The 25,879-nt window shown below is 34.7% G+C and overlaps 1 protein-coding gene across 13 annotated transcripts in view; it reads left to right on the forward strand.

Annotated features, from left to right (window-relative positions):
• Positions 1-25,879, forward strand: part of USP34 (ubiquitin specific peptidase 34) — a 133,724-nt gene that overhangs the window by 61,981 nt on the left and 45,864 nt on the right. For 12 of the 13 annotated variants that reach the window (XM_075749836.1, XM_075749837.1, XM_075749831.1 and 9 more), the window contains 25 exons: positions 1,087-1,202; positions 1,286-1,413; positions 2,537-2,626; positions 3,478-3,573; positions 4,314-4,396; positions 5,662-5,816; positions 6,700-6,813; positions 7,809-7,908; positions 8,043-8,202; positions 8,658-8,784; positions 8,877-9,024; positions 11,978-12,078; positions 13,574-13,783; positions 14,412-14,537; positions 15,334-15,456; positions 15,582-15,665; positions 15,993-16,079; positions 17,799-17,999; positions 19,301-19,383; positions 20,603-20,643; positions 21,609-21,733; positions 22,826-22,978; positions 23,967-24,071; positions 25,172-25,227; positions 25,328-25,448. In XM_075749836.1, the coding sequence (XP_075605951.1) occupies positions 1,087-1,202; positions 1,286-1,413; positions 2,537-2,626; positions 3,478-3,573; positions 4,314-4,396; positions 5,662-5,816; positions 6,700-6,813; positions 7,809-7,908; positions 8,043-8,202; positions 8,658-8,784; positions 8,877-9,024; positions 11,978-12,078; positions 13,574-13,783; positions 14,412-14,537; positions 15,334-15,456; positions 15,582-15,665; positions 15,993-16,079; positions 17,799-17,999; positions 19,301-19,383; positions 20,603-20,643; positions 21,609-21,733; positions 22,826-22,978; positions 23,967-24,071; positions 25,172-25,227; positions 25,328-25,448 (2,933 nt within the window). The remainder of the gene's footprint in view (positions 1-1,086; positions 1,203-1,285; positions 1,414-2,536; positions 2,627-3,477; positions 3,574-4,313; positions 4,397-5,661; positions 5,817-6,699; positions 6,814-7,808; positions 7,909-8,042; positions 8,203-8,657; positions 8,785-8,876; positions 9,025-11,977; positions 12,079-13,573; positions 13,784-14,411; positions 14,538-15,333; positions 15,457-15,581; positions 15,666-15,992; positions 16,080-17,798; positions 18,000-19,300; positions 19,384-20,602; positions 20,644-21,608; positions 21,734-22,825; positions 22,979-23,966; positions 24,072-25,171; positions 25,228-25,327; positions 25,449-25,879) is intronic. The other variant, XM_075749832.1, reaches the window with a different exon arrangement.

The raw sequence follows: 25,879 nt of genomic DNA on the forward strand, positions 1-25,879 counted from the left end.
ATAATGGAGGGTATGGTTAGTGAAGGTTTGACGTTTTTCTTTGCTGGTCTGGCAGAACGAAGTTTGCTATCTTCCAGCAGACAGTAAAACCAGTAGTATTTATATCTTTTCCTGAAACACAGTTGAGTAAGAAATCTCTTTTTTTCTTTAGGCTTAACGTTTCTTGTTATGTGGAACTGAATTATAATTTTAGCCTGACACTGAAAATTTGGAAGGATTTTTTTTCTACACTAGAGTTGAATAAACTACTAAAACTTTGTAGTTGAAACATGCTGTAAATCAGCATTTTTTTTCTCAATATTTTCCATAGATATTATACATCTTACTGCAGATCCAAATTATTGTTTGAGCATGAGGCCTTCAGTACAGCTTATTTTTGACACCCCTAGTTTTGCACGTGCAAATAATTACAGTGATCTGCGTGCAACCAAAATTTTCTACTTGACTTTGCTGTTACATGAAAATAGTATCAAATAGTCGATAAATGAATGGTGCCAGCTGTGGCCACATAGAAGGAGGAAAATATCTATCGGTGTTGATGAAAACATGATGATTTTCTAAAATCATGCACTTTGATACTCTGTCGTATATAAAAATGGTGTTTGTTTTTCCTGTTTTTTAGTTAGATATAGGATATGATGCAGTACGAGAGGAACTTATTGAAATGTGCTGCTTTCTTACTTTCCAACCATGGTAGCTGCAAAGATACCTCCCTTCAGACCACAGCACTACAGAAAGACTTAAGAAATGTTTTAATTACACTACGAATTAAATCTAATTAAAATAAAAAGCAATTGGGCCTGCATCTGCAGGTCTTAAGTAGTGTTTTTGTTGCACCTTCCTGTTAGCCAAAACCAGTGTAAATATTGGCTTAACTATCAGGTTGACTTCTTGTGTGGTCATAATGTTTTGTCTTCTTTTAAGAACCCCTATGTGGAAAAAGGCTGCAATTACGATGTTGCATGCACTTGAAAATAGCCAATAGTTTACAAATAAAGCACGTTGTCGTTCATGTACTTAGGGAATAATGTTCAGATTAGATAGTTCCTTCTATTTATTCAATAATGGTCTTTATATTTTGTTCAGGACCAGCAGTTCATAAACATCAATATAATAGCAATGCGGTGACGGACATTAATTTGGATAATGTTTGTAAGAAAGGAAATACCCTTTTGTGGGATCTGGTCCAGGATGAAGATGCAGTAAGTTGAATACCAGAAAAGAATATTTTTTAAAAGAAAATAAATATATACTATTCAGTGACCTTTCTTTCTACTTGCTGTAGATTCATCTCTCTGAAGGGTTAATAAATGAAGCAGAGAAGCTGCTCTGTTCTTTAGTATGCTGGTTCACTGACAGACAGATTCGAATGAGATTTATTGAAGGCTGCTTAGAAAATTTAGCAAACAACAGGTAACTTAAATTATCTGTTTTTACATTTATGTATTTTTGCAACATACAGGAAATCCAAGTTGACTGTAACAGTTATTTAATTTTACAGGAAGAGAAGTTATACCAAGCAAAAGTATAAAAATAGTTTTCAAGTTGTGATGGATGTATCTGATGTTCCATTTTTCTATTCAATCAGTGTCCTGAATTTCGCATCTTGTTGCATTTGTCTGTTCTCCCTTCTGCCAGAGGTTACTGCCTTCCTACCAGTTGGTAAAATTGGGTCCACATCTTAGCCAGTTGGGTGCAAGGTCAGGTGCCGTAGCATAAGCATTTTGAACTGAATATTTAGATTTGACATACAAGCAGCTGAGGAACAGACACGTTCTTTTCCACCAAGTCTGTTGTGGGGTCTAATTTCTGTGAAGAAGCAGCTGGAGGTAGAAGTAATACCTTGACCTTAATACCAGCCAAAGCCATGAGATTGTACAGTTTGAAGACTGGCAAAAGTGGAATTTATTTTGTTGACACAACCAGTCAACTGCTGGACATCACCTGCAGTGTTGTGTTGTTACCTTTTTGCTAAGAACTGTATTTGTGAGATGAGTTACAAGTATACTGAGATACTAATTAATAAAAGAAATGTGAAGATACTTAGAATTGATGCAGAAGTTCAGTTACATGCAGTTTATGCACTTCTTGGGTTTTCCTAGATAGTTGTCTTACAATACACACCTACTTGTGTCTATAATGATTTTGTGGCAGATTTATTTCTGCTATTTCAACTGTTTGTAGAAAAACCATGCTAATTTTGCTGAAATTTCAAAAGATAAGTACTATGAAACTCAAGAATTTCTTTTTTGAAATGTAAATATTTTTAAATAAGAAAAATGTATACTGTTTTATTTTTATACTTGTCCAACAGCTGTGTGTCCAAGTCATTACATGTAAAGAATTTGAAGTATATGTAGTTCAGATTCAGAAAACAAATTGGCTGACATAATGGTAAACTTCACACGGGTACTTCCAGTGCTTTCAGTTAGCCTGTTTGCTCACTGAACCTGAGCTTCTCAAAGGAATTTTGAAACTGACTATTTTAATTTTGTAACAATCATATATTGTCATCATTTCTCTCTTTCTCCTTTAGATCAGTAGTAGTTTCACTTCGTCTTCTTCCAAAGCTGTTTGGTACGTTTCAACAATTTGGGAGCAGTTATGATACACATTGGATAACAATGTAAGTAGCCTGCTGTCCCCAACAGACTAAACCAAGAGAAGGGATGATGTTTTGGGGGTCTGCTGCAAGGCTTGCTTCTTTAGTGTGGTCCAAATTAATAATGACCTACGGTTATCATCTGTCTGTTGCCTGGCCTAGTTGTGTGAGCTTGTCTAATCACTCAGGACTAGATTTCTTCGTAATACATGCTACTGTCGTAACTGAGGTGAAGACTGATTTATTTTTTTTTAACCTCCTGCCTTTGAATCCCAAAGGACTTGCAGACAGTACTAGACATCCACTAATAGTATATTGTAAAAGGTTATAGTAATTTGATGTTATGTCATTCTGTTCTGATTGTATATCAAATGCTTCTCAGTAATAAAAAAATTGCTTTATAAGAAAACCTTTGAAATGTGAAGGTATATAGTATAGCATTCCTTACTAGAACAAACTGTATAACTAGCTGGTCTAACTATAGAGAATGGACTACTGGAACTTATGGGAAAGATTACAGTGATTATCGGCAATTTTTCTTCGCCTTTTTGACATGGCATTTAAATATATGCCTGGTTCTGAGTTTTGGGGTAGACTTTTTCTGAATTAGGGCCTTTAGGAACAGTGTTCATGGTCTCAAAAGGGAGTGTTCTGTGAGTTCTGTGCCTGAAAATAACGACATGGTGGAGCCTTATGGATGGCAAGAAGAGAGTACTGTACTAGAAAATACTACTGAATTCATGGCAGATGGAAAAGGGAATGTTTACTTTGGGTTTATGTGTATGCAATTTTCCTATAATAGCTGTCTAATTTCTGTAGCTTTTCTAATCTTTTTAAGCAAACCGTAATACTTTCTGCCCTTTAAATTGACACAGGTGGGCAGAAAAGGAACTTAATATGATGAAACTTTTCTTTGATAATTTGGTACACTACATTCAGGCAGTCAGGGAAGGACGACATAAGCACGCATTGTAAGTACACAACTGACTTTGAGTGGTATTTTATGTTTTTAAACATTTCTTTTCTGCTTTTCTTCTGGTGCTTCTGATGTGTTGTTATAAGTACTTTCTGTAGGGACATAGCATGCTTAGGGAGACAAAGGTCTGCAAAAACACTAACATTTTAAATAGCTTCCTTTTCCTTAAAAAACCACGCAACAACTCTCATGTAATTTTTGTTAGATGTTACGTTGAATATTTGTTTACAAATAAAACATGAAGATTTTATATATTCAAATCAATTTAAAGTGATTTCATATCATAAAACTATTCAAATGTTTTAGTTTTAAAATCTCTTCTCATTAACCTTTGCAGTAGTGTAACGCATTCATCCACACTTTCCAATCTGTATGACTAAGATTAGGTCTATATACACAAGTGATACAATTTCTAGCTTCCCAGTCCTGGAGGAATAGACTATACATGTTTTGACAGATCTGAAAGTCAGTATGTAAATATGCGCACCCACAAGTGAAAAATGTTGCTATTTATGGGTGAAATTTTTACTTCATTATACACCTTTATATTGGACATTGCTCTAGTGAGAAATTACTTCAAAAGCTGTTCCGTAATGTACTAGACTATAGACTATATACTGAACTAGAAGTTCAGAAAGAATTATTTATGCTTTTAAGAGGCACATGTATGGGGGGGGAAGTTATGACAATAAATAATTAAATAAACTTCTATTTTTATACAAATTTAAATTTTAGATATAGCCACAGTGCAGAAGTTCAGGTTCGTCTTCAATTCCTGACATGCGTGTTTTCAACTCTAGGATCACCAGATCATTTCAGTAAGTATTTGAGGTTACCTTATCGGAGAAGCACCTCACAGCGAGACTCACGTAGTTCTTAATAATCATTGTTAGCTTAAATAAATATGATATTTTAAACAGATACAGTTTTAAATAATTTCTGGTACTGTCTCAAAAGGAGGAAAATGTTTTGATGAACGCATAGAACCAACGTTGGAGTTGAGATTCTATTGCAGTTCTGTGAGAACAGATTTTTACGTTCTCTGTGCTTCAATTTTTCTAAATATTAGGATTGTAATAATAACTGAAATTAAGATAATATATTGTGTATTTGTGGGTTTTGATTCACATCCATAGTGTTCTCAGAGATACATACTCAACAAGTAAGTTGTGAGACCAAAAAAAAAATAGTTCTTTATATTTTAATGCTGTCAGAAATCAGTTTACACTCCCTGTAGGGTCTTTTGCAAAAGTGCCATTCTGTATGATAGTTGATCTGTACAGATGCTGAAATCTTTTCACTCTAGAAAGTTAAAAATAGAAATCTTTTGATGTGGCTGATTCAGTTTGAAGTTGAACATAATTTTTTGTGGTTTTAGTAATCCTTGGTGGCTTTCCCTTCCATAAATTGTTTTAGCCACTCTCTTCTTAAGCCCTTGCAAACTCGTAGCCTTCAGTGTTGTCTCAGCATCAGCTCTGTACAGACTTTCAGTTGATTGTATATTGAGGTCATTTATTAAAACGACTCAAGGGAGGAGTTACTTGGGTAGTCCCATTATAGGCAGTCAAAGTTGGCATGCAATGCATGGCTTGTCCCTCTGGTCGTTAGCGTAGAGTATGGGAAGGAATGAGAATATCTGTACCCAAGAGGAAAAAAAGAAACTCATAACACTGCATTTCCTATTGTTGATAGGATAGCCACAATTCTTTCTAAAGAAATTTGTTGGGATCATAAATGTTTATATGCCAACTAAGAAAATAAACCCACAGTTTTCTTGAAAGGAGTAAAAATGAAATCATTACAGAAATACTATTTTCAGCCACAATCTGAATACTCAGCTCAAAGCTGTACTCCAGGTCGTGCCCAGTAATTACTTATGAACTGAGAAACAACCTGCCATTTGTTATGAGATCTCAGGTCAGCCCCCGCTACTCGTTGGTTTAGTAACAACTGACAGCACTGATGACCAAAAACTGTAGCTGATCGCTGGCTCTAAAAGGGGGAAAGTGTCTTGGGTTTTGTAGAATATCATTATATATTTGATGTTATAAAGGAGTAGTTAAAAATACTACCCTAATTTCAGGGTTGAGTTTAGAACAAGTGGATATACTGTGGCACTGCTTAGTAGAAGATTCTGAATGTTACGATGATGCACTACACTGGTTTTTAAATCAAGTACGAAGTAAAGATCAGCATGCTATGGGTATGGAGACATACAAGCATCTTTTTTTGGAAAAGGTATGTAGAGAGTTAATTGCAACCTTATTAATTCTAATAAAAATGTTTCTTTCCATATCAGCACTATTTAACTTATTTAAAATAGTTTCTATGAAGTATGTGTCTTTATTAGTCTGGGAGGGCCCCACTCCTAATGCAATGATTTTTCTCTGCTTGGAAGGAAGAAGGGAAGGTATTGGCATGAATTCTTTTCGCGCTAGTATTTACCTGAATGTTTCTTTGCAAATAGCCTGTGTGTTGTATCGGAAGCTATGTAGCACTTCAATTTGAAAAAAGCAGCCACCCAAAACTATACTTTCCTTTATTATATATATACACCTGACTAAAAAAATAAATTTTCTTCTTTTTGGGGGAGGTATAAAGCTCGTCCATACACCCACTGAAAATACAAACATGCAGCGGTAGAGCTTTTTGCAAGGGGTCCCATCCATTTCAACAGATGACATTACAAAATGGATAGATTGTGCAATAATTAATGTTGTCTGGTTCTTTTTCAAGTTTACACAGCTTTTGTCTGGTTTTGTAAGCGTAGGAGTTTTTTGAATGGACACTTCCTGTATGCTAACAAGTTGTCCCGCTGTTGATAATTTAAGCAGCTAATGTTAGAGTAATAATTTTTGTTCCCTCTGCACTGTTACAGTCCAAATCAGTGATAGAGAAGAGAGGTTTGTTTAAGCCAATTATAGTTGATTTTTTGTAATGTATATAAAATTCAGAGTGTGTGATCTTTTGCAAGAATAAATTTTAATTGATCTACTTAATTTGAATATGATTGGTAGTAACGATGACATTTTTCTGTGCTAATGAAATAAATACCCTGTAATTGCTATCCGTTCCATCTCTGAATTTTTTTTCCACACTAAAGTGCATTCATTTTCTTTAGATGCCACAACTGAAACCTGAAACTATTAGTATGACTGGCCTAAACCTATTCCAGCATTTGTGTAATTTGGCTCGATTGGCTACTAGTGCATATGATGGTGGCTCAAACTCAGAGGTAAGCCTAGATTCTGTGCTTATGTGTTTCTCCTTTCTGAGGGAAGGGGAATGGTAAATTACTTATTTGCAACAGTGTATCTCTCAAGAACTTACTAGTTTGAATATTGTTTACTGGCTTGAGATGGCAATGTCAGAGCCCGTAGTGGTGGGGTCTGTAGAGATTCCTGCCTCGAGGAGAGCCTTGGAAGCTCAGGGCTCAAAAGTTCAAATCGGGGCAGTCAAATGGAAATAAAAGAGGCCAATGACCCTGACCTTCCCTCATAACTTTGAGCATGTGCGGCTTTGTCTCTAGAGGTGGAGATCGGAAACCACGAAGAAAGTGATACCTGTTGCTTGCGCAATTTATCATATTCTTAGCATAACTGAGCTGTATTCATTGTTTTGTTTAAAGAATGCGTTTGTAACATTTACTTTTATAAATAAGAAGATTCAGATGACATTCTATTAGGCATATTTAATTATGGCTAGAAATCTGTTGTAAAATGTCTCAGTTATATATGACGTTCCTTAGAAGTTTTTATTCTGTAGTTTTTTTATACAGAGAAACTATCTTAGAAATAAAATAGTATATGGGATATTTTTCTGTGAATTGATTTGAGGCAAATTTTATTAAAATTTCTGTTCTTGCAATGAACACCGATAATAGTTGTTGGTTTTAGGCTTCATTTTAAATTATTCCTGTTTATCAAAAGTGAAAATTCACTCTTTTGAATGTTAACCAGCTCTCCTTATTCTTCACAGTATGAAAATATTTCTATGAAAGTTAGGATTTTATAATAATTCATTTCACAGTATGAAAATATTTCTGTGAAAGTTAGGATTTTATAATAATTCATGTGTGCACTGATGAGAGCCCAAGCAGAGGAAAACCAGTTATTTTTAGTAATCGCATCAAGAGGCAAATAAAATGTCTCAGGTCAGAAAAGCATCACTCCCAGTAAAATAATGAGGCAATATTTTGTTTGTGTGTTCATTTTTCTTTTGTCAAAACAGTTGTGTGGCATGGACCAGTTCTGGGGTATTGCTTTAAGAGCACAGTCCGGTGATGTCAGTCGAGCGGCTATCCAGTATATCAACTCTTACTATATCAATGGTATGAATTTTTATTTTTGTTTTCTGTTTAAAGCATTGTAAAGAATATCTAGTGTTACCCTCTTTTTATTCTAAGTATTAAAATGCATAGTCCCAAAGTTGTGCATATATAATTTACTTTAACTGATATTACAGGTAAAACCGGTCTGGAAAAAGAGCAGGAATTCATTAGCAAGTGTATGGAGAGTCTGATGATAGCTTCTAGTAACCTTGAGCAAGACTCTCATTCAAGTCTGACCATTATTGAAAGAGGACTCTTAATGCTGAAGACACACCTGGAGGCTTTTAGAAGAAGGTAAATAGCTCCATTGATATCTTTGGATGCAGAATTTCTTTACGTTCCTCTTATCATAATGATGAATGAGTTGTGAGTTATTAATTTAAATAATGGTTTCTTTGTTTTTCTTTGTGTAAAGTAAAGACAGTAGTGGGTAATTTTGAAAGGTATTATATAAGGTTTAGGTGATTACCAGAGTTGGCCCTTGCCCCGTGTAAATATGTATGGATGCGGTTCATGTTTCCCCATCCCTCACAACAGAAACTTTTTCAAAGTTCTTTTAGTTTTATTTAAAAAATAGTGAGAATATCAGTAACTTCCTCTCATTTGGGGGGGGACGGGGACCAAAAAAAAACCCCAAAAACAGCAAATAAAGGTGCAACTTTTGTCTTTCCTCTCATTGTTTATCAAACGTTTGTGTTAAATAGGTTTTGACAAAAATACTTTTTCAATGTTTTTACCTGCTTCTTAAGGTTTGCGTATCATCTGAGACAGTGGCAGATTGAAGGCACCGGTATCAGCAGTCACTTGAAAGCCCTTAGTGACAAACAGTCACTGCCACTAAGAATTGTATGTCAGCCAGCTGGACTTCCTGACAAGGTAGTTAAAAGCCCTTTTACAAGCACATCCATTGTTAAATTTCACTAAGTGCACTGTGCACTTTGAAAAATAAAATATGTGTTTTATTTCAGATGACTATAGAAATGTATCCTAGTGATCAGGTGGCCGATCTACGGGCAGAAGTCACCCATTGGTACGAAAATTTGCAGAAGGAGCAGATAAATCAACAAGCACAGCTGCAGGAGTTTGGCCAAAGCAGCCGCAAAGGGGATTTCCCTGGTAAGCTGTAGTACTCGTAACTGTCTTTTTCCCCCTTATGAGCGTTCATCCATGAGAAGATTATGGGGTTTGTCTTCCCCAGATATCCTAAATAAGAAAGCATTATGATTTATTTTCTTCTAGCTGAGTTATAGTTAGCGTCACCCTCACTTTTAATTAATAGCGTTGTTTCTTGAGCGCTACCATTTATTTGAAGTAGCAAAGAAAATGTAGATCTGCCAGAGGTCCTTAGATCTAGCCAAGCTTCAAGTCCCAATAGACTTTGCCCCACGTTATTTTTTTTCTTGTTGTTGTTTTAATTAATTATGTTGTTTTCTGTAATTTGGAGATTCTGTTACATAGAACCTTATTCTGTTTTGTGAAATTTACACATTTCTGGCTCTGCCATTGATTCAGAATTTGAAGTTGTAATGCAAATTCATAATTTATATCCTACGTATATGTATTCCAGTCAGGTGTAAGATTTTCCTTAATCCTGCAACTGCCTTTTAATTTATGATCATCCTTTAGCAAAAGTGATTATTCATCTTCTTTTGATGCTCTTAATTTGGAATGTCACCTTGCTCCTGAGATGGTCATTGCTTGCTTACAGCGTGATGAATATGCTTCCTGGTTTTTTGAGTGAATGAAAATTTCTACTTTATGCTTTAGAAGGAGGACGTTTTCTAAATCCTACTGATGTTCTATATTATAGCATTCTTACCAGTTATTGCTGTTGAAAATGTTATTGTTTTCTGAATTATCTTCTCAATGTTTTCTTGTTTTCTTTCTTTTCTCATTATAAGCAAGAGTTAGCATGTAATACGTATTATCTGAACAAATTCTGTCCATGAACGTCTTTTTCCCACACACTGACCATTAGTAAATGTGTAAACGTGAATCTGATTTTCTTTTCATAATTCAACAACTTTAAAAAAAAAATATTTGATTGAGACACCGTGTCAGTAAACTAGATTGAATTTTAGACATCTTAATTACCTTCTTTGTGAAATTCTTTTCCAGCCACTCATCAGAAGCTGGTTTAGTGTAGAAACTATCTTGTTTTCCACCAAGTATAGCCATATAGCAGAAATTTTAATATTTTTTTTTTTAGCTGGGGTTTTGGAAACACATGATTCAGAAGATTCAGAACTGCAGTCCTACAGCAGCTGCAGTTCAGTCATGTTACATATGTACAATGTCTTTTGTTTTGTAGAATGACGGTGCTATAATTTTGTACACTTTGTGAATATTACTTTATTTTTTCTGTATTTATTACACTAATCATTAACATACCATAACAATGGGCAACTGGAGAACTGTAAGATTTGTATCTGTTGATTCATAAACCCAGTGTCCTTTGCTAGGTTTAAAACTCATATTAATGCTTCCCAGTGCTTCACTTGTGCTATCTGTGTTGGCTGATAGATGCATAAAATCCTGTAAGAGGCTAAATCTTATTAACCAGACTCCTGAGGAAGTGTTTCTGCATTGTTCTGTGCATGCCACCGTGTGTTTGGAATGATCTAGTCACATGTTTTTTTACTTTTCAACTGCTAATTTTGAGAATATAGGACTGAAAGTGAGTCTTGTGGTTAAAACCTGTAGTTTTACTCACCCATACCCTATTTTGGGGACGGTTTTGTGTAGATTGAAAAAAAACCAAAGGACTTTCTAATATTTTGTTGGTCACAACAGTCTCTGTGAATTATGGTTCCGTGTATCGACTGTTTACACTTAAAAACAGTCGTTCTGCATCACAGGAGACATGTATTGTACAAGGTACGTCGTGCACACTTTTGTCTCGGTGACCTTTAACTGCGTTCATTTTAATTTACCTGTATTAGTTAATCTACAACAAAAACCACTTCCTGGTTAGGAACCTGAAATGGTGATTATTTCATCAACTTAGGTAAAAACCTGGGCAGAGTTTATCAAGTTCCAGTAAAAATTAAAGGCTCATGATGTCAGAGTACAAGTTTTTCCCTTGCCTCTTCCTTAGAGAGCTAAATCTCATTGTCCTTCATTGTTTTTTAGTTGTTTTCTCAGGTGGGATTTCAATTTCATGAAATAGGTAGACAGTACAGAATATTTGTATCGGCTTTTGACTCTTGGAATTCTAGACTTGCAATTTTTTTGCTTCCTTTGCTTCTTTTTATTTGTTTTTATTTATCTGTTCTTAACTGACTGGCACTTTCACACTATTGGCCTCCTTTAGTGCTCCTGTTAGCCTGCCTTTTCACCACTGTGTAGATGGCTGTTTCTTTTCCAGCATCTTTGCACAAAGTGTTCTTTCATTTTCTTGCTCTTGGGATGCATGAACAAATGATATGTGATACCAGCGGCTGAAAAGCACCGCAAATTTCAATCTGTGACAAATATCTTTGCGCACCGGAATTGGTGGTTAGAACTAGATGAGTACTCTGAGGTACAGAGTCATTGTGTGTTGTGATTCTTGGTTACTGCTTGATCGTCTGTGCCAAATGAAATTAAATTCTTAATCTTTTAATTGTTCCTATTTCTCGTTCAGTGTTGAGAATTCTTTGAAGGGTGTTCTCAGGTTTTCCTTTCTGAAGTTTATGACATCTTTAGTTCCAACTTACATTTAAGTAAGATAATTATTGCTCCTTTGCTGTTGCTGACTATCACAAGTGTGTGATACAACGAGATTTTGCTGATGATCACAATCACTTTCCATTATCCTTCTCTAGGCATAGCATAATTTACTACAAAATATTAAAGGCATGTTTTAGTCTGTATTGTGGACACTTTTCACTACAAGATTGGGTGAACCGTTATTGAAAAGGAAATCTAGTTTATTGTAATAACTAGTTTTCATAAGGAAATTGCATTAATTTTTTGCCTCATTTTAATTGCTGCTGAAGGATGTACTATTAAAAATAAGTCTTAGCACTTTCATTAGAAAACAAACCTGTGATTCCAGAAATTTACTGAAATAATGTTTTTATCCTAGGTGGCCTCATGGGACCTGTGAGAATGATTTCATCTGGGCATGAACTGACAACTGATTATGATGAAAAGACGCTTCATGAACTGGGTTTTAAGGATATGCAGGTATTGCCAGCATATAGATAGCAGTCACTGGAAAAGATTGCTTGATATGTTGCTTTAGTCTTGTACATCTGATATATGTAGTGGTGGTGGAAGGTGTATTCTTCTTTGGGAGCATCCTGCAATTTTTCAGAAACTGTTTCACGCTATCCAACATGTGCCTCCTGTAAGCTCAAACTAATACTATCAGTCCTTGCTGCTGTTGTCAGTCTTTAAAATAATTAATAATTTTAAAAACCTAATTCTAGTAATGTTAGCAGATGTGAAAACTCAAGGAGTGAAAGAAGAATTTCAGGTTTTTGCATTCATCAAGGAAAACTAGAGACCAAGGAAAACAAAATCAAGGATCCACATTTTGTCTGAATTGTTGAACTGGTATTATTTCCCTATTAGCAGTGACTAGCTCTCTCCTTACGTGGGTTAAATCTGAAGTATTTTTTAATGCTTACTTGTAATTTATTACTTTGATTCAGAATTCCTGTTAGAGCAGTCTACTCATAAGTTTGCCAAAGTCTATAGTATGGAAAAGCCTAATTTGATTTGTATAAGAGTGAATGTCATGATTGTTTTAGGGAGATGGGACTGTAACAAAACTTACCAGCAGCTCATCACATACATTCTTTCTGTCTAAAGGAAAACAAAACTCCTACCACACATCTTTAGGGACCTGTTAACATACTCTTAGATTATTGCTGGCTGATACGCTTATGTGTGCCATTGCTGGCTCTTAGCACTTGTAGCAGTTGGTCTGTCTTTTGTGGTTCCAAATCGGTTGATCTTTGGGACTACATCTTCGATTGTTCGTTAGTTCCTTTTGCTAAATGAATTGGGTTAATTCAAAAGCAAAACTAGATTTTAAAATAATATTTTCTTACTAACATAGATAATTTTACAGAATTGAATTATGATACAATCAGATCAATTCTTATGTTTGCAGAACTTGAAGGAGCAGTAACATTCAGTTTGAATAGTTGGGTGTGATCAATATATGGAGGTGATAACAAGTCAGCAGAAACAGTTCTTTTGAGAATGGCTTTCCGCAGCGTGGTTATGCCAGTGTAACAAATGTCTGTTTTTCCAGCTGCACTGCTATTTGTAGTAATGCGCCCTCAGTATCATTCTTCTGGTCCTTTGAGCCAATTTATCTCATTTTTCCTCTGGATTAGTTTTTGTGCCATTTCATTAATGTACTAAGAAGTCAGACCAGTACTAGAGTCTCCCCAGCCTGAATGGCAAAATAAGGGATGAGGCACAAGGAAAGAGGAGCGTCTACTCTAACAGCAGCAAACAGAGCATGCAGCTACACCCTGAATGCCTTAAGTGAAAGCAAAACCGAGCTTTAATTGTGGCAGTTGCTCAAAATGCTGCTCAGTAAAGACAAAGATATTGATATATCTTTAAGTTCTTAATTCTGATCCTGTTGAAAACATTCTGTGAATTTAACATATGCATTTTTAAAATTGTCTCTCTCCTCCTTGTTGTTTCTCTGTGTTTCTAGATGGTTTTTGTATCGCTGGGTGCACCAAGGAGAGAACGTAAAGGTGAAGGTGTTCAGCTTCCAGCGTCTTGCCTACCTCCTCCTCAGAAGGACAACATTCCAATGCTTTTACTCCTGCAAGAACCTCATCTCACCACCCTTTTTGATCTGTTGGAGATGCTTGCCTCTTTTAAGCCTCCTTCTGGAGAAGTGGCTATGGAAGATAGTGAGGTAATTTAGAGTAATTTTGTTAGAATAATTACATTTAAGTCTTATTTAATTGGATCTATTTTTCCTATCTAGCCTACTTCTTGTGTACTCTATCCAATTGCTAGATATGTTTATTGTCTGTATATTCACATTTCACATACGGTATAATCATTGTCATGATTTTTCTGAATTTCTTAACAACATTGTTCTGATATTTTTTAAATGTTCTAAATATTGTAGAAGCTATAAAAAAGTCATTCTTAAGATTATTGATTATTTAAATAGATGTGGTGACTAATAGTGGGAATTGGCTTGAAGAAAGGTTTGTAAAGGTTTTATTGCAAAACCTCAAGTTTTATGTCTTATACGCCATCATTAGCTTGTGGGAAATTAAATAACTACTAGTATATTCGAACCAGTAGTTTAAGTTTTATTTACACTCAAATATTTCAAAATATGATATGCTGTAAAGATAGTGGAACTTAAGTGTCTTGCAGGTTCAGCGTGTCTTCAACTATCATGTTCTATTTATAGATTTACATTATATAGGAAACAGCTTCTTAATTAAGAATAGATACATTTTTGGACTTTGAAATCTTATTTTCACCATGGAGTTCACAATAAGAATGGTTGTTCTATGGTTTGTCAGAGTGCAAGGTGTGAAGAACTCCATCTCCATGCAGAAAACTTATCCAGACGTGTCTGGGAACTGTTAATGCTTCTGCCAACGTGCCCTAATATGTTGCAGGCATTCCAGAATATTTCAGATGAGCAGGTAAACAAAGAATGCTTGGTTTACCTATTTATCTTTATTATACATGGATGTTTGTCGTGTCTGGTGTTTTAGTTGAATTTTACCCGGAGAGGAATGTTAAATAGTAAGTATGGTAAGTATGCTGAGACACAAGTCAACCTAATAAGCAAACGTAATAATTCTTACAAAATTAAACTAAACAGAGATGTCAGTTCCCAAAGTTTGTTTTTATGATTTCTTTTTTAAAAGTTATTTAATAAATGAATAGTCAATACTAATTGTCACGATATTTTGGTTTGAATTGAAGCACCAGTCTCTTCATTTGCAGCCTTGCTAACATGACTGTTGCGATAGCAGTCTTTTTGTACTCTCTTCTATAAATTCAAAACATGGCTACTTACCTAGTCGGTTTTTTTTGTCCTATAGATGAAAGCTTTGCCTCTTTTAAAGTTGTTCAAATTACATATTATTTGTTGGTTTTTAGATATTACAGTTCTTTATGGACACATGCATCAAAATTTTGGTGGAAGTTGATTTAGAATATGACATTTGGCTTCCTCTACTTTAAAAGTTTGTGTACCTTAGCTTATATAATGTTGGAGGTTTACTCAAATTTCATTGCTAAATTCACATTATTCAAATTGCTAATCATGTATAGAAATATGCTTGAAATTGTCTAATTTCAAATAATAGATTAAATTAAAAACCAAATAATTTCTCTGTGTCACTTTAAAAATCCTCTCAGTGCATTTTTTAGATAGATCAGCATTACATACAATTGTGTTAATTGTTTTCTGGGTTTTTTTAATCTTTAAAGGGTAATGATGGCTTTAGCTGGAAGGATCTTCTGCGAATAAAAAGTGCCCATAAACTTTTGTACGCCCTGGAAATTATTGAAGCTTTAGGAAAGCCCAACAGGAGAATAAGACGTGAATCTACGGTAATAGAGTTTGTTGCACAGTATATATGTTTTTCTCTCTGAACTATAGTATATATTGATGAGTTATTTTATTCTGTTTTAGTTCTTCAATTGTTTTTGCAATGAATTGTTCTGTTTATCTTTAGGGAAGTTATAGTGATCTTTACCCAGACTCAGACGATTCGAGTGAAGATCAAATAGAAAACAGTAAAAACACGTGGAGCTGCAAGGTTTGATTTTCCTACAGTATTCTGTGATACCTAATATATTTTTCAAAAAAGATATAAAATGAAAACCCATTTAAAACATTGTCTGTCTTAGAGTTTTTTTGATCTCCAATTTAGGTATATCATTTTAAAGTTGTTCTGTGTTATCAGGCCTCTAAATTTGTCATAGTTGTGTACAACTATTTCTTTTGTTTTTCATAAAATATCCATCTGAATAGTTTATCAGCTAATTTCTTTCTTTCTTTATAAAGCTTAAGTTGGTATCTGACTGAACTTAGTGATGAGTCTGTATTTGTTTTTTCTCACATTGTTTCCATAATACATTTACAGTTTGTTGCTGCTGGAGGGCTCCAACAGTTACTAGAAATTTTCAATTCTGGAATCTTAGAGCCTAAAGAACAGGAATCATGGACTGTGGTAGGTGTTTATTCACCCTTTTTCTCCAGAATAACTTAGCTGTCATTTGTAAAAACTTCATTACTTTCAGTCTTTGTTACAGTTATTTTTCTGTAGTAAATGAATTCTATACTTGAAACCACCAGAGTCTATGGAATACCGTCTTTTTCTTGAATATTTTATATTCCTGGAAGAATGTTTTCTTAAAAAAAATTAAAAATCATACTTCTGCTTTTTTATATTTTAAAACCACCTTTTGTATTTTTTCTATGTATTTTTGGTTTAATTTTTTTGTCCAGTCTTAAACAGTCCTAGTTTGTAGAATTTAAAATTGTAGATCATGGGAACATCTTAGAGGGAAAAAAAAAAACTGGGTTCCATCTTTAGGAATGATTGCAACTGCATTGATAATACTATTGCATATCACACTTCTTTAAAAAAGTCAAAATTTGCCAAACAGGAAGGGGCTACTTTTAATTTTGCCTTTTTTTCAGCTTGTTTTAGGGAAGGTTGCTATTTGGAAACTTTTATTATAGTCTGTTTTAAAAGCAGTAATCTGTTAATTATCTTTCCCTCTGAAGAAGCCAAGAAATACCATTTCCCCTTGTTGGCATTGAGACAAAAGTGATAGAGTTGTGGTTATGGTGTTAATATTTTTCAATAATGAACATTATTATTAGTTGTTCTTATGTAATTTCTTTTTCATCATTATTCTGTTGTTAGTTTGAGCTAAGTTCATATCATAATGAAAACATTTTTTGTAAGAGTTAGTTTTTCTCTTTTATTTTCAATTCTATGGCATTTGATTAAAAAAAAAGAAATATCTCAAGCTCTGAGTCTTATGAACATAAAAAGATGTAAGTGAGCAAGCATACACATCTATGTATAAAACCGATGACAGTTACTGAAATGCTAAAAAGAAGGCAGGTATACTTTTAATTTAAAATTTGATAGGTTTGATCTGATTTTGATGTATTCTAAAATTACTTCAATATTAGAAACAAATTGTCATTCTTTCTATTCAGTATATAAACAAAAGTTTGTATGGTTGCTTTTATTGGTCTGCCCAGAAAGAATGCACACCACTGTGAAAATAGTAACAGATTCTGCGACTAAGTGCCTTAGACTTATGCATGTATAGGTGCTAGGTAGCTGACCTACTTCATGGTGCTCTATTTTTGTTAATTTTACTCTCATAATGCACCTTCTGCTGAGCAGGTGCTATGTTTGGTCATAGCCACACAGCTGAGAACCATGAAAATTGATCTCAAGAGCTACTAAATGAATCCGTGGTTTTCATCTAACAAGAGGTGTTACAATACAAAGTGGTATTTTAAGGCAGTATCTGTTGTCTCTGCATGGTTGAATATGTTCAACTTGAACGCACTTCTGTATACCACGCTTATTACCCTGGCTATAGTTGAATACAATGCAGGAAAGGCTCTTTACTCCTTGACTATTTCCTATATGTTACTTCATGCACTCGATACAATGTCTTGAATGCACCTGTTAATAGGACTTGATCATGAAAATGTGTTCATTATAAGAAATAACCTTTTTTGTTTGTTTGTTTTAAACCCTTCCTTTTCATTGCCTATTCTGGTGAGGTTTTGCCAGTTAGAGTTCTAGCTGTTTATCTTTTATACCTTAAGCTTTTCATTTCAAATTCCATAGCAAGCATAGAATTATTTGTAAAATAAGTCCCTGAAAAAGGAAATGTCATCTTCTTCTTATTCACAGTGGCAGCTAGACTGTCTTGCTTGCTTGCTGAAGCTGATATGCCAGTTTGCAGTTGATCCTTCAGATTTGGATTTAGCTTACCATGATGTCTTTGCCTGGTCTGGTGTAGCGGAGAGTCACAGAAAAAGAACATGGCCAGGCAAATCACGGAAGACCGCAAGTGACCACGTGAAGGGCCTTCATATACCTCGTTTAACAGAGGTAAGAGATAAACAGTGTGTCTGTTTTGTGAGCTTTAGAAAAATGACCCCTTTGTTGTGCGAAGCCTTTATTTTGGTAATAACGTAGTGAAAAAGATAACTAATGTTAATCTATATCCTCCATGTTATTCTCCTCTAAAAAGTATTTTAATTGCTTTAAACCTGGCAGTTTAAAAAGCTGGAACCAAAAGGGGTTTTGGTGATTAGTAAGCACAGTGCTTTATCCCCCTTTCTTAGATTTTGTTTTCCAAATTAGTCACTCCTTTTTTTATGGTAACCTGTTATATGGGCTGCTCCCATCCTCACTAAATCCCTTTTAGATTCCTTTAGTAAACACTAAAATAACTTACTCTACTAAGGGTATCTGAGTGAGTGTATAGTGACCTTACCTAAACCTGTAAATCTTCCTACCAGATTCTTACATGCTAATTTCCTAATGTAGACCAAGACTGATATTTAATTGGTAGTATTTTTGCATCAGAGATAATTTCCCTATAAATCAATTGCTCTGGGGCACAGGACCAGCTGCGATTGTCAGACATCCCATTTGCAATTGTTATACGTGGAAAGACCTTAACTATTCTATATGTATTAGGTGTTTTTGACAAGAGGTCCCTACTTTGCCAAAGCTACTATGATACAGGGAAATTACGAAATGTGTTGAATTTTTTAACATTGACTGTGTGTAAATGCTACTACCAGTTTCTGTAACTGGTTTTAAATTTTTAATTGTCAATCGATGAATATTTCCAGTTGCAGTGGATTTGCTAACTAAATATTTTAAAAGACTTTCTTCAGATTTTGATGTGAAAATTCTGTGTAGCCTGTCAGGTTCTCTAAAGATGACTAATTTAAGTGAATGTATAGTCAATAATGTGTGTTGATCACAGAGATAGGGGAAATTTACATATCCAACCTCATCCTCAACCCTGTCTCCTCAAGCTGAAGATTTTTAAAAGCAAGTGAATAGTCTATGCTTTTAAAAATATACTGTGTTTTTACTAAAAGGATTGAATAAATGGGTGATTTTTTTCTATTGGGTTAAATTGTCTTTCTTAGCGAAATAGAATGAAATTTTAGCATCTAGACTTAGTCAATGAAACACAGGATTTCATATCTGCTTTAATAAAAACCAATCTAAGTTTTAACTGTGGAGATGCTGTGATTTGTCTTTTGCTCTTCCTCCCTCTACACAGGTGGGTTTGTTTTAGATTCACACAGTGTGTATAATTTAAAAAAAGATCAAAAAGCTTGTTGTTATATTAACTGTTGTTTTTTTTCTTTTGACTTCAATTTTTAAAGGTGTTTCTTGTACTTGTCCAGGGAACCAGTTTGATTCAGCGACTTATGTCAGTTGCTTATACATATGACAACTTGGCACCTAGGTACAATATCTTTTTGTTTTTGTAATAAAGCTAATCAAGTGTGCACATTTTCATCGCTGCTTTAAATAAAGTAACTAGCTCTTTCAGGTTTAGTCCCTGTTAACACCTATATCAGAAATCTAAGTCTGTAGGCATTAGACTTGCTTTGCTTAGTCACCTCTTCTGGTAGTTATCCTACCTTTATAGGAGGAAGGAGAGAGGAGAGTGGCAAGAACTCTCAGCGGTCAGGGTGTAAGACATGGAACAACAAAAATATATGTGGTATGCTCTCATAAATTCTTGTGTCAAAACTATTTCTTTGTTCTGTCTGTAGCAATTAGCATTCTCAATTTCAAGGCAATGTAAAGGAGAAATTAAAATAAATTCATTTCTAAGCTGCTTAGTCATCTGCCAGTTTTGACTTATTTCCCATTCCTAATAACATCAGCTCATTACTGCTGAAATTACCCTTATTGTTTTAGTGTGTGTGCATGTACGGAAGGCAAAATTTTCCCTTCAGAAACAGACTATTAGAGATTTTTGTCCTTTTTGCCTTTTGTCCTGAGAAAAGCAATTCTGTGTAAGACTGCATCCTGCATCAGACTGATGGTGGGGAGGTCAGGTCGTTTGCTGCATTTGGTGTTGTAGAATTACTTGATTCCAAGTAATGGATAGCATGTTTTACCGTATATTTAAAAGTTTGTTACAGACATTCAGAGCATTTCCAGCCAAATCTGCAAGTGCGCCTAACTTTAACCTCTAGTTGAGTTGCAGCAATAATTTTAAACATATACAGTATGTTTTTTGTTTCATAACCTTTTATTGCAATTTATAAAAATGCAAGTAAGTAAATGCAAACATTTAAAATTTGTCTAAAGTTTGCAAATGTTTGTTCAAAGTGCAGTTCTCAAAGAAGAAAGCAATGTTCATAATGGGGCAGTTCTTAGTCCTGTATTACGTCTTCTCTGTTTAGGATAAAATAAAGGGGTGGTGGTGTATTTTTCTTGACCTTTTTATCTTGTAGTCAGTAAAGCTTTAAGGGAGTAACTTGAAGATTTTAATAGTTTTATCATTGTTGCTAATTTTGAATACTGCAAGAAATGAATCCTTTTAAGATTAAAATTTCTTAGTGGGTACTTAAGAGTAACGGTGCTGTTACTTGTGTGTACTTGTATTTCTAAGTGATGATCTGCTACTTTCTGTGATAAAATTCAAATGCCTTTATCTTCTTCCTGTTCAGGGTGTTGAAAGCTCAGTCTGATCACAGATCAAGACATGAAGGTTAGTGCTGCAAAATAGCTGATGTTATGAACTAATAGTAATGAAAACATATTGAAGATAACAAATTACATGTTTGTTTTATTCTACCATTAGAATGCTCTAAAATTGTGTTCCTTGGTAGTGTTAGGGCTGTTATAATCTAGGTGGGAATACACAGAGGGGCTTTCCTTCTCTGGAAATTGTTTTATGTGAATTGAAATGTGGTACTGTAGCTATGCCTTCATCTCCAGAAGAGCTGTGTTTGGTAGGAAAGACAGCTGTATTCTTATCTTCCGAGGGGCAGCATATATAACACCATAATAGTCACCAATAGTCACTTTGACTCTGGTTTACAGAAGTCATTCTGGGCCCCGAATTCCTTGGAGTTCCTCCATCTATCCCTCTTGTGGAGGTTTCTTACTAAAGATCTAAATGATCTGTGTCAGATTAAGTCTGTATCAAAGTAATTGTCAAAAGTACAGCACAGGCCTGCGTAAATATAGGTATGTCTTCCTAGGCTTATATGTTGCCTTCAGTTTTTCCACTTTTTTTCTCCCCTGTGGATGTTAACATCTACAAACATTCTCAGTAAATGCTATGTGTCACCTACTGAAGTCTTACTTTTAGCTGTTAAGAAGAAAGGAACAGATATACTAGTTAGTCCAGGGAAATGTTCACCTTAAGACAGCATAATGCAACCCATTAGCAAAGTACCAGCTCAGTGCTTAAGTAGAGATGCAGGAAAGGGTTGTGCCCCAGATTGGTAACAATCTAATTGTCATCAGTAGTACAATGGTCGGTGTTTAGTAAGCATATTGGTAAAATTCTAAGTTTAGGTAGTATCTTACCTGCCAGTAAGGATTTAGTCTTGTACGTTAGTATGACTGAAATAAATGGCATATGTGCTAGAACTATGCAACTTTTCAACCTAAAAAGCCTGATCTGTTAGTTACAGCGTGATTTACTCTTCTCTCGTTTTCTTTCAGTCACTCATTATTCAATGTGGCTCTTGGTGAGTTGGGCTCACTGCTGTTCCTTGGTGAAATCCAGTCTGGCGGACAGCGATCATTTGCAAGACTGGCTAAAGAAACTTACCCTTCTTATTCCAGAGGTACGTTAAAGGAGAGGCTACTGTGTTACTAATTACTGCATAATATGGAACAAGATTAACTTTGGTTTCAAGCTACTATTAAATTCAAAACATGTTGTTTCCTGCTAAAAGTAGGCAGGATCTGACTCAGTTACTTGCAATCCTGTTTAAAAGTAATCATTTGTAGTTAAAATACCGTGTAAGATGGCACATTCGTGGTTGATTGCAAAACAGTTTATAAACTCTCATCTGTCGTCTTGGCTTCTGTTTGAAGGTAATTTTTTCACTGTAATTTGTTGAAATTTCTGGGTGATGCCCTCTAATGGGGATTAGTCTAACTATACTTCGCCCATTGTATTTTTTTTCAGCTATACTTTTTATCCCAAAATGAGGTGAATTAGAGTTGATATAAAAATGTTTGTCATTACCGAATCTTTGCTTAGCTTTAATAATTTTTTCTGGTGTAAGAAAAGCTTGAAAACTGCATAAAGATATGCGTAGTAGAAACTTTTTGTATTTACTAGTTATTGCTTAAAGGTGCAATATGGACACGATGTGATAATTATTATCTGTTGCTTTATTACTCAAGCGCAGAAAAAGCTTACATGCTGACTCCATTTAAAAACCCTGGAAAAGAAAGAGTGCAAACTTTCAGAGCTGGATTAGAGAGAGACTGTGGATATTTTTCTTAAGAAAAAATAAAAGAAAGAAGAAAACAATTCTTTTAGTGAAAATAAATAAATTAACCATATAGCTAGGAATGACTAAGAGTAAATTCCAGCATCGCACAGATTTCCCTAATGTGCCCAGATGTGATATTTTCTATTTTAATAACTAGCTGTAATCTTTACTGTAGTAAATACGTAACTCAAGAAACAAGGGGCACAGACATATCAGCTTTTTTGTTAGAATGGTGTTTTTTGCATTTTTCTGTAAGTAATTTAAATGTATGTTATTTGTAATACGTGTTTTTAGAAAGACATATTCTACCTTGATAACCTGATAGATATTATGAGAGGAACTTATTACATACATATGAAAGAAAATTCAACATAAGAAAAAAATATTCTAAGTAATGTGTGTAATCATTTAATTTTTTTATTTTTCATAAAGACTGCCGTTCGCCATGAGTCTTGCAATGGTTTATACAAGTTATCTCTCTCTGGTCTGGATGGGGGAGACTCAATTAATCGATCCTTTCTGTTGCTGGCTGCATCAACGTTATTAAAATTTCTCCCTGACGCTCAAGCTCTGAAACCGATCCGGGTAAGCATTTAAGAAATGTCAAGGCTTTATCAAAGATCTATTTAAGCTTACTTTTGTTAATATAGAAAGAAAAAAAAAAAAAGATAGATGTTATCATTATGTCTGACATACTGTTACGCTGAAGTACTAAGACTTTTGGTTTAGATGCTTCCAGAAACTTGACAAAAGTAGTTAAAGCTGTGACACTACGGTAATTTAGGGCTTGCCTGTGCTTGGAGAAACGCAGAATTGGATTTGGGAAGCACTCTTGTTCTGGAATTTTTAATATCCACATAATGCAGTGTTAGGGAGTAACAGGTGTGTTTTCATTATATGCCTCAGTTTCCCTTTTAAATGTAGGTAAGTCCATAAATAAATCAGTATGCTGTTTTACGTGTACATAGGTGCTCTCTGTTGCTGTGGCTGAATGTTGTTGTTCCCAGTCACCTCTCTTTTTCTGTTGGAGTATTATTTTCGCGCAGTTTATTCTTGTGACCCTGTGTGGCATTTGATTTCGGTTAAAGTGGTTCATTCAGTTTAAATGTGCTTTTGTTTTAAAATTTGTTGATATTTTTTTAAAAATTAAATTAAAACAATCTACAGAAGATTTTGCATTATTTGACTCATATTCAGAAGAATTTAAAATTAGAGTTGTACTAACTAATGTTGAATTCAGCCAAAGTTTCTCATGTTTTTCTAGTCTAATATTGAAAATTTTGCAATTTGCAGTGATTAGGATGGAGACAATACTATTCTAAGTTTTTGGGGGTTTTTTTAAGTGTCTGGCAGATCATCCTGACAATCTTTCAAGAAAATTAATAAATATTTCAGAAGAAAAATAGAACATGCACTGTTACCATTGTAAAATACATTATTCTTGTACTTGGCTTATCTTGTAGGGGCTTGTAGAAAGTAACATCCTTGTAACAGTTACTGGGTTTACTACATATTTTAATACACAGTTATTTTGTCTGATGTACTTCGGCACAAATGCAATTTCTTTCCACAGATAGAGGATTACGAAGAAGAAACAGTGCTGCGACCAGGTTGTAAGGAGTATTTTTGGCTGCTGTGCAAACTGATTGATAACATACATGTCAAAGATGCAAGTCAGGTAGGGTTTGCTTTGCATTCATATGAATGATTGCTTTTTTATATTTGGGTATTCAGACCACTTAAGAGATGGTGAATAGCTCTTGGATCTTTCCCACCTCCCAGCTTTCCTTACTCTCTGATGTGTATTTAGTAGCTTTTGGCCAAAGGAAGCTTCAGACACTGATCCTGTAGAGTCAAGAAGGAAATGAGTATAATACGCAGAGAGGGTCAGCTTAGGTGAAGTAACAGACATTGGGAATACTATGATTATCTGTGAGATTCACTGTTGGTAATTTCAATGTTGCCTAAGGAGGAGGTAATCAAGTATTTGGCTAAAGTTGAAAGAGGAAAAAAATTTCAGTTAACAACCACTTAACACAGATTAGAAAAATTGGAGAAATGCAACAACTTTTGAAACATCTCTAAAGGGTTAAAGTTACCTTTTGGGCAAGCTCTACAACTGCTTGTGCTGGCTGGTGGCCCTGCATGAAGCTCTCTGGTTCATTCTCAGTGTTGTGGCAGGAGTTGTGGGAAGGGAGCCTTAATCCTAATTTCTCCCGAATGGAAAGTCTTGTCCTCTCCTAACTCTGGATGTGGAGGCAAAAAATTTGCTCCCCCCACACCCCTCATTCCTCTGCTCAGTTTCCTTCCATTTCTTTTTTATTAATTGAATCTCTTCGGTAGGCCACAGTTCTGCCTACTTCTGCATGTTGCTCAAGCAGGAAATGCTAATGGGACTTTTCATCCTTCTGATGACAAACTGTGTGTTCTTGTGAGGAATAACAATTAAACACTTCTCTTTAAAATAGTAGTATTCCATTTTTTTTCAGTATGGTAGATATATTTGTGGGATCTGGAATTGAAAGAATAACTGTTACTTCATTTGAACTGTACAGCATTGATTTTAAAAAACAATTTTATCACATTTATAAAAATGTATTAAAATACAGTTGCAAGCATGTTTGAAAGATGAGGTTTAATTGTCCTGGTTTTTCTGTGTGCAGTAACAAAATTTCATCCAAAAGCATAACCATAGTTTCAGACTAGGCTTATAAGTTGTAATTCATGACGTACATAATTATTTTCCATTTATATTCCATTTTCTTTATTTTTAATCAGACCACGCTGCTTGACTTAGATGCACTAGCAAGACATCTTGCTGACTGCATTCGGAGGTAAGGGTTACTAACAGTCATTTCACTTGTGAGTTGCGTTATATTTATTGTTAGTGGGACAGAGTTTTAACATTTCTATTGTATATATATGTATATATAGCAGAGAAATCCTGGACCATCAAGACGGTAATATAGAAGATGATGGACTTACAGGACTACTTCGTCTTGCAACAAGTGTTATTAAGCACAAACCACCCTTTAAATTTTCTCGCGAAGGCCAGGTAAGAAAAGGACACTGAAAGACGGCAGAGAGATCAAAATAGTGTCATCTCTTCTTTCTTACTTTCTCCACTTCACCTTTTTTTTCCTGCTATTTTGATTGCAGGGCTTGATGTATGAGCGTCTATCATATTTCTAGCCTTAGGATGATGGGTAAAAACCACACATATCATTCCTTTCTTAAAAAGTAACACATGCAGTCCCTTCCTTTTCTAAATATATTTAATTTCAGGACAGAGTTCTTACATCCTAGAACTTTTATTCATTTTCACTTACTATCTTTAAATGGTTTTAGTATGGATCAGCCTTAACTGGTTTAAAAATCATTAACAACAGCTAGTTTTTGACCATATCCTGGGACAGCTGTGATCTAAAAGTAGCTTTTAAGCTCTGCATTTGCACTGTGGCAGACACCTGTTACAAGAATATTACG

This window comes from Balearica regulorum, chromosome 3, assembly GCF_011004875.1.
Source record: "Balearica regulorum gibbericeps isolate bBalReg1 chromosome 3, bBalReg1.pri, whole genome shotgun sequence".
NCBI lineage: Eukaryota > Metazoa > Chordata > Aves > Gruiformes > Gruidae > Balearica > Balearica regulorum.